The sequence below is a fragment of the Scomber japonicus genome, chromosome 17, assembly GCF_027409825.1.
Source record: "Scomber japonicus isolate fScoJap1 chromosome 17, fScoJap1.pri, whole genome shotgun sequence".
NCBI classification, from domain to species: Eukaryota; Metazoa; Chordata; class Actinopteri; order Scombriformes; family Scombridae; genus Scomber; species Scomber japonicus.
Window position 1 is genome coordinate 24238807 of NC_070594.1, and position 9333 is coordinate 24248139.

General features: G+C 38.8%; 1 protein-coding gene across 1 annotated transcript; it reads right to left on the bottom strand.

The window, feature by feature from the left end:
* Positions 1–258: 258 nt before the first annotated feature.
* On the bottom strand, positions 259–8847 carry fam89a (family with sequence similarity 89 member A). Its single transcript, XM_053337549.1, has 2 exons — positions 8491–8847; positions 259–6585 (listed from the first exon to the last, which is right to left on the bottom strand). Exons 1-2 carry the CDS (start codon positions 8737–8739, stop codon positions 6298–6300), a joined length of 537 nt encoding a protein of 178 aa, XP_053193524.1. The 5' UTR covers positions 8740–8847; the 3' UTR covers positions 259–6297.
* Positions 8848–9333: the final 486 nt, after the last annotated feature.

Below are 9333 nucleotides of genomic sequence, written 5' to 3' on the forward strand. Positions count from 1 at the left end.
GGTCACATATGTGGTTTTCAGTTAAATATCTTGAGAACTGTTGGACATTCATGGTTAACTGAGGATACATCCTAATAACTTGCTGACCTCCTGAATTTCCTTCTAGTGTAACTATGAAGTTGTCGTTTGTGGTTTTGAGTGAAATACTTCGTCTACTCTTGGTTGGATCTCCATGAAAGTTGTACACACATTCATGTTCCTATCAGGTTAAATTGTAAAAACTTTTGTGATTCTGTAACTTTTCATCTGGTGTAGCATCATAAGCTCAAAACCTAAATGTGTCCAAATCCAATACAAAACTAATAAACAACATTCCCACCAGCCTAAGTTATGGTTTGTATGAGGTGATTCGTCAAAGGTCAATTCTCCAAACTGTGCTTCATATAGAAGAATGAAAAAAGTTCAGTCCAAACCTGAAATGTATGGAATCACTTTATTAAATTCATATCAGTATAGTAACTATGATAAGAGATCATGGAGACTATTGTCCAAACAAACAGTAGTATGGTCATTCACGGATTAAATAACAGGAGGAATGGTGGACGGTAACGACAGCCTTCACATCTTCTCTGTGAAAACTCTCATTTTGTCTATGCAACACAAAACACATTAAAACCTTCTGTCCACTATAATTGTGATTTAATGAATGATTATGATCAATGATATACAGAATAAATATGAAGTTAAGACATTTCACTTTTTCGATATCAAACCAATTAAACGGCTAAAGCCAGTAACGAGAAAAGGTGGATTATAATCTGAACATATATTCAATATGTCAACACTAATAACTGGCTGTTTTCATGACAGATTAATGTGCTAAAATTCAACTGACAAAACCCAAGTATGAACACAGGTCAACATCCTTGTCTTAGAATGACATTTTATGTGTTTATACATTTTTTCAGTTTTTCGGGAGCAAAGATAGTTTTAGGTAGCAGAAATGTGGGTTCATTTCACAGCATGTTATATGGAAAGTTTTTCCTCTGAACCGCATCATTAAATATCATCAAGTGTTATCATTTGCCTTTTTGGTGCACCCTCTTCCAAATATGTCCCACGTATGCCAGAATGCTTTTTAACAACCACTTAAGCATGGGTGCAAATGCTGAGGCGTGACCGTGATAGCAGAGATACCCTTCACTTAAGTCAAAACACATCAAATTTTTGTGGTTGCAATGCAAGCCGGTCTATTGAGGCCACTTGAACTGAAAAATTGGTCTCTCTGCTGTTCTGAATGACAGATTTCTCTATGTGATTGTTCAACAGTGGTGCAAAGTGGCGGGTCCAGAAAGAAAAGCCCTTTAATTGGAGAGACGTGCACCAAAACATGACATTTCTGATTTACATGAAATCCATTGTTGTCGCTGGAAGTATGTAGGCATAATATCATGTGATGGATGAACAAAAAACCCACCAAACTACACATTACAAGTATAACTATGTTCAAACGTTTTAGCATATTTCTTTCCCCTCATATGTGTATTTATCTCGATATTTTCTGACCAGGAGGGAACAACACAAGACGGAACTTTTTCCAAGTATCCTCTGAGGTGATATCATCACATTACATTTCCACTAACCACATGAAAAAAGGGGAATCTTTTTAGATTGTATAAGTAAGAAATGTAGGATTTTTCGGGAACAATTTGCTGGTGTTTTGATTTTAAGCTCCACCATCTTCTAACTGTGCTGGACTTACAGTTACAGTAGTATCACTATTGTACCAACTCAAAGAGGAGCAGGTAGTTGCTAGTTTTGGGGAGGTTTCCACACAGAACAGCCTCAAACAAGTGCAAACGTATCACTGGAACACTTGGAATGTTTGTACAAGTGAGGAATGCACCATGTTGCTTATTTTGCAAACGATATGACTGATGTTAAGGCTGGTACAAGTTTTGGAATTCAAAGCTGCTACTTGTAGATGTACCTGACGATGCTGGTCTCAAATGAGTCTTTATAGATAATGTTTGATGCATGCTGTTCCTGGAGGACATCAAACCAAGAGAATGAAGAGTCTTTGAATGAGTATAAAACCATGAGGAGAAATCGTTTTAGATTTATCCAAATCTGGAACCAATCTTTCTGGGACACTTCTGGTTTTGTAGTTGCTACATGGGGCATTGATTGAACCACTAAAGGATTTAGGAGGTTGCTAAAGTCGTCAGCTTTCAAAGTCTACTTGTAGCAGCTTTAAAAACCTAGTGCGATGTCAAGCAAGTCAAATGATCGACGGTTATGAACAAATTCTCCCATCTTTGAACAGCACGCCATAGATCTGCGAGCTGACAGTTTTTACAAAAGGCACTAACTGTGAAGACATCCAATGAAAAGTTTTTACTGGTGTGTTTTTATCGGCATCGATTAGCAAACGGTTCAATTGAACGTGCTTTAAGCTTGGGACAGGTTGATTGGATGCAGCCATATAACGGAAATACAAATATTCAGATTCAGGTTTACTGTACAGACAAATCAGTTGTGGCTCATCAAAACAATGTGTAAATAACAAACATTCAACATATTTGACGATGGAGCGAATACCATCATATTTTTACAATGCCTCCAAGTCATTTTCTGGTTCTATTTAGAGGCTAAAAAATACATTACAGATATGCAGAGATTACAGAATGTAGTGGTGTGTTATGTTTTTGAGAGAGGTGTGAAAGGTAAAATACCTCTTGCAACTGATCAGAACTTGAACTGAGGGGAAAGGGAAGCAAGAACACTTGAGGTATTCATTTTACCTCACATTTTGGAAAGAAATGATTAAAAAGGAATAATTTGACATTTTCGGGGAAAAAGCTCTACTTCTTTCGTGTGTTGTCGATTTCGTCTTGTCCTGCATAAACACCCGAAAAGTATTTATGCTAATCGAGTTAAGCTAACCAGCTGAACAAGAACGAACAAAATGTCAAACTATTCCTTTAATGTTACACTGCTGTACAACCTCATGTAATTACTGGTTTTGTATAGCTACTGTTCCTATACTTGTGACTTCAGAACATTTTGCAGATGTGTTTTATAATAAACAGACTTTCACTTGTCAGTCATTGACATCACTTTCACAAAAAACGCTATAAGAAATCAAACACTGTTTTTTCCATTGTAAAACATTGGTTTCTTTGAGTGTGCTAAAGGCGTAGTTATCAATGCAACGATGAACCGTCAGTCCTCAAAGGACAGAACAAATATGCTTACAGTCACTGTCCAACTCTGTTGATCAGTTGCACATTGACTTGTAAAGACATTCTTCAAGACATCAGATATCATCGGGTGCTGTACCTTTTACGAAAAACGTAATCATTCTAGAGACATTGGTTAGGACGCCGTTTAGATCGGCGCCTGAAACCAAACACATTTCGTTCGTTGAGTGCTGTTCTTTCTTTGGTTCGTGTTTCACAAGCACGCAATTCACCGAGCAGTCTACAAACAGATGGCGTCACGCGGTGTATACAGACAATAATCAACACGCTACTGAAAGAAATTGAAGTGTCTACACCTTCTCAAAGTGACGGCAGGTGTTGGCAGAATGTTATCTGTAGTTTAGAGTAATGGATTTACATGCTACAAGTTCAGCAGAGACCTTTGAAGTTGTTTTTGAAGTTTAGATATTAAAGAAGACCAAGCATATGTAGTATAAGTTAAGAGTATTGCACATCCAAACGTCTTTGCCTGTTGCAGGACAACGGAGACAACCTAGAGCTGGAAGTAAGGCTGCCTTTAAGAAGAGTTTTTGTCGAATGTTTCAACCAAAAAACACCCTTCAAACATTGAGCAGATATTCACTGGCGTACAGGAGAAAGTTTTTTTCCAGATTTTGTTCACAGGCGTATAATGAAGGCAAGTTCTCCTGAATTAAAAAACGCTACAATCTTGTTAGTGACGAGTATTGACGAGTAATAAAAACTGGTCACCTACTACAGCTCGTAACTACAGCCCCTGGAAGAACAGAGGTTTTCAAAGTGGGAGGCAGGCCTCCCTGGGGGTCGAAGGGGGACTCCAAACACTTTGAGGGGAGGCTCAGTGAATGGAAGTGAAAAAATATATTCGTCATCGAAAAGAGATCAAACAGAATACCCTAAATGTGTGTGATTTGATTAATGAAATACTTCAGAGATACAATAGTTTGGGGGAATTTTAGAGTCAGAAACTAATAAATGCTTCAGACAGACCTTTTTATGTATTTGGTGAAGTCTGAAGTTATTTCAAACAACAAAATGAGGCTATCTTGGCTCAATTGTTGAGCGTCTATGGGCTCAAATAACAATCAAGATCCTAGAGGCATCCAGGAAAGGGGCACCTTTTTCAAAGCTTTGTCTGAGGGGAGGCCCACAGTCTCAGACTTTGAAAACCATGTGTTTTTGCAAGGTATGCAGGTATATTGAAACACTGACATAATACATACTACATCCCCCTGACCAGTGTTACATAATGTTCAGACTGGCCTTTAGCCTGTTTAAACGCCTCATGCAGCAGAGTATGTGTTGCTAGGAAGAGATCGATTCATGTAAAAATAAAAAGTAGAAAGTACCCTGTGTGTAATTCATCATTGCTACCAGGTTTAGAGCTACAGCTGCGTGTTCTCACAATGAGCAACATCTGAAGGCCACGCTGCTTAGATGAACTCAACTAATTAGTTAGACCTCTTTAGAACTGAACCTTTTAAACTCAATGACCGTCATCAGCTGATCAAATGTATGCAGTTTTATTGTTGTTGTTTTTCTCTCAATGTGACCTTTATAATTAAACGAACATTCAAACTAGCAAGTGCAAATTGTGTGAGTTGATCACAGCTGATCACTGTTGCTCAACTGTTTGCAACACTTATAAGAATAAAAAGTCTAAAAGCTGGTAATATGGTGAATGGCTGGCTGCAGCAATGGGCTGAATAATAAGCTCTTTATAAAGCTCATTTCACCCAGGTTTTTTTCCTGTTTTCTATTTATGCTGGCTGGTTAGCACTTGTTACCCGACTACGTCAAAGGATATTTCTCACTTATTGGAACTGCTGTCATTTCTATTGGATATGGTAATATAATATGGTAATATTGCTGAGATCGATATTTCCAGATTTCAAAAAGCACGTATATGTTATTATCAATATGTGATGGCCAAAGCAATTCTAATAAGATCCAAGTTGTAATTAAGAAGAATTATCCTTGAACTTCTCTGTAGATGCATCGTAATTAAAAGGCAATACTAAAACATGAAACAAACTATATAGTTTCAAACCATTACATGGATGCTATCAGGGCCTTTTACACCAACAAGTCAGGAAACAGTGACACATCCAAGTTGCCTGGGATGCGCCATCGCAGTCAGCTTAATTAAAGTAGACTATCTGCAGCCGAGTACACTGGACTTCCAGGTTTCAATTCTATGCAGACAGCTGAAAACTGTCTCCAGCATTTTTGAACATTTCACATTTTCAGAGCAAATGTCTGCTCTCTTGAAAAAAGGCGGAAAAGTGGTCGATCTCTGCGTTCAAACATTTTTACACTGGATTCAGGTGTGAGCACTTCACCGACTTCTCCTTTCTTGAGGTTATCTCTTCTACTTCTCTCTAAACAGTCACAATTTATGCTTAGAAGAAATGCTCACATCATCTCCGTCAACACGTCCACAAAAGTCGATCGTCCTGCAGAGTTCAGAAATCCCGCCTTCTTTCAAATTCCTTGGACTTCTAACCCGTAAATGCTGTACCCTTGTACCTGGGTAGAGTTGCAGTACAAAACTTCCATAGAGAAAAAGGAAAGCAAAGATCATGTTTTTTATATTATATAATAAATAATAAAACTTTGTTCATCAATATGTAGAAAAGTTCTGCCAAAAAGGGGTGACTGGCTAGCAAAACCACTGGATATAGAAGCAGCAGCAGAGCTGGTAATAAAAAGAACTAATATATTGCCAAATTTTGAGTATACAGAGTCTTGGAGTCTTTGAGTACAATCCATCTCAACTCCTGAGTGTTTCACAGGGTGTTAAGGACGCCATTTGTCAAAAAAACGCCCCCGCAGTCTAATGAAGCTCCTGATTACGCTGCAAAAAAGAAAAAAAAACATTCTGCAGCACAAGCAGGTATATGTTTCACCTGAGGAGGAGTTGGAGTTAAGCTGGAGATTTAAATGTATAGTCGATTACAGTAACGAGACACCATAAGCTGCTATCTCTAACCAACCACTCCCTTCTCAGGGTCCAAAAAGTATACGGAGCCAGTCATTTCTTCCTCCAGCTTAACTCGGTCTTTTACCCTCATAATATGCATCTGTGTACAGAGGAAATGTTGGGAACGAGGCCTCAGATGGTGACGTGAAAGGAGTCCCAGCTGTCGTCCTTGCCGCTCCCGTTCTTGGCTCCTGCCATTGCTGCCGTCCCGTCTCCAACTTCCCCGTCTGGCTGTTCCCCGGTGGGAGTGGCGCCCGGCTCGGGGTAAAACTCGTCATCCTCGTCAAAGTAGCCGTTCTCCATCATGCTGAGGCTGGAGGCTGCGCTCAGGTCCTGGCAGCTGCCCTTGTACTCCTGGATGGACTCGTGGAGCGACCAAAGCTGGCACAGCAGGGACATGTCCTGCTGACGCAAACCCACCTGGAGGGGGCAGTAGTGAGATCCGGATTAGTATGCGATACATTTCTGATGAAGGAACTGGTTTTAAAATATACAGTTTACCTGTTCTAAACTACTGACTGATTGTTTGTCCTTTAAATGTTGGAAAAGTGTGGAAAATAACCCAAGGCAACATCTTCAACAACAGTCTAAAACCCAAAGCCTAGTCAGTCTAAAACTTCAAATGCAGCAAATCCTCATAATATTATATTCTTATAACATATTAGAATATAATGTAAAATATAATATAATGCATTTATATTCTGTCAATCAACAATTGATTTTCCACTTATTTCAGTGTTTCAGGTTTACAGGTACTGTAACTATAGAGAAAATGACATTACCTGCCTGTCAACAATGCTCAAACAATACCTCCATTCATCAGTTATATGATCAACAGGAATATTACTGAGCATGTTTATTAATAATTCATGGTTTAAGTAGTTTATCAAGGAAAAATTAAAAGATTTACTGGTTACATCATCAAAAATGTGATGATTTGCTGCTTTTCTACATCTTTGGAAATTGAATATCAATGTTTTTTTTTTACAGTGTTGGTTCAACAAAGCAAACAGTGCTTGATAAACAGTTTTCAACTGTTATTTTATTGACGTCAACGGGTAATTTTTGAAAAATGACAGATTGAGTCAATAATTAAAATAATAATGTGTTGCAGCCTCACCTGACATTATGAAATCACTAACTCAAGTCCAAAAAAAGGACTATGGTCAAGGTTGAAAAGTACATTTTTCTGCCGCATAACACTCAGCTGACAATGCAGTATGTATGAACTCAGGGTCACTGCTTTGTCTTCCAAACAAATCACAGTGGACACACATGCAAAGTCACTGTCAGTTCAAACAGCTGAGACTGAACACTGCGCTCTGAAAAATAGGGTGGGACAAACAGCCTCTAAAATATAGCACATCAACAATTTATCTGGGCTACAAACTCATAGTAATACATTAACAGCAATAAAGCGATAAGCCTCCACTTGGGGACCTGCTGTAAGTAGGGTAAAGCACATGAAGCAGAAATAGGATTTAACAAAGCCTGTAACAAAAATACAAACAGCCAAAGGATCAACTTTCAGCAACATGTTTCATCTTAATCACTGGATAGGCTTAGGCAAAAAAACTGACTATTGTCCAGGAGCCAGAGAGGAATGTGATTGATAATGAAATCTGGTCTGGTTCTGATATGAAAATCCTTGCTGCTGGGAAAGGACAGCACTTTAACTGAGTGTATTGAGTGGGTTATTGTGTTTGCTTCTCTATCCATGTCATAACATTCAGTTGATCCTTACAGAATAAATACAGCAAAGATGCTCCTGATCCGGTTTTCTCTTAAGGATTATATTCTTAATACCAGACTACATTGTTAAAAATCAAGTTTTATCTTCCAATGCTTAAAAACAACGTTAAACACTCAGTAGATTAAAAAGTGATACACATCCTGAATCAATAGGTCCTTTTGATAAAATCGGCTACAATTAAATTCCCAAAATAACTCTCATATAGATGCATTTTACACTACTTGTGATTTTGGGGTTTGTTCCACTGTTATTCTTCCATCACTAAAAAAATAAAGTGGGCAGTTGCAACGAGGGAGACAAATCTCACAAAGAAGATGTTTTACTTTATAAAATGTATTGTATGGTAAATTACGTATATGCCGAATTTTTCGGAAGATGCTAATAATGTGTAAAAGGTCTTACATTGTATGTTAAGAGGTGTGTACATTTGCCTAAAAGCCAGGCGACACCAGGCTGCTGGAGTTTCTTAGGAGAGTCTGGCTTAACGCGACTGGACAGACAAGATAAACCAGCGGTGAAAAACAAACACTTTCTTCTCGATAAAATGAGACATATGTTCTCTAAAATATTACCATCTCTTTCCGTAGAAGAGCCAAAGCAGCGTCGAGGTTGGCCGGCTTGTTTGCCAGGAGGTTGTCGGCGTTGTTCCTGCCTCTGCTCAGGTCGTCCTGGATCATGGTTTTCTTTACATACATCCTCTCCATTTCTCTCCAGGAGCCGCCGCTGGAGTTCAGCAAGCCGCTCAGGCTCTTCGGCAGCGGGGGTAGACCCTCGATACAGGCCATTCCTCCCGCCGTGCCGTTCGCTGACTTACCGTTCATCTCCCCCGTGTGCAGCTGAGTGTAATAATATGAGTATTTACGCTGATGTCGACTGCTTCGTCCCAAGAGTACACAACCGTCCCCCCGCACTGAACACAACGAGCAACAGCCGTGGTTTTCTTTGCCGAGGCGGTCAGCGACGCCACGTCAAGTGAGCCGGAATGAGGTAAAGTGACTTCCGGTGAGATAATCACAATCAAAGCATGATTGATAAACATGACATGTATGGAAGATAAAAAGGGGCACATGTGAAAAATTATTTGAATTCTGATATTAAAGTCATAATTCTGTTTATTCTGAAGTTTAATTTGAGAAATGTCATAATTCTAACGTTAATCTCAGTACTCAAATATTTTTTTTACATGTGGCCCTTCCCTAATCATCTTCCATACAATATGACGTGTTAAATGTTAAAGGTTTATTATTCATTAAAGGAGGGTAATTACAGGCACTAGGCAATGTACTTTAATGAATAGCTAATTGCTTTGGGATGTTTCTAGCCCTTAGCAGTGTGTCAGCCTGTTGGTGTGCAGGATGTGCTGTAGACTACAGCAAATTATAATTAAATCTTAAATTACTGATCTGATAAAACAA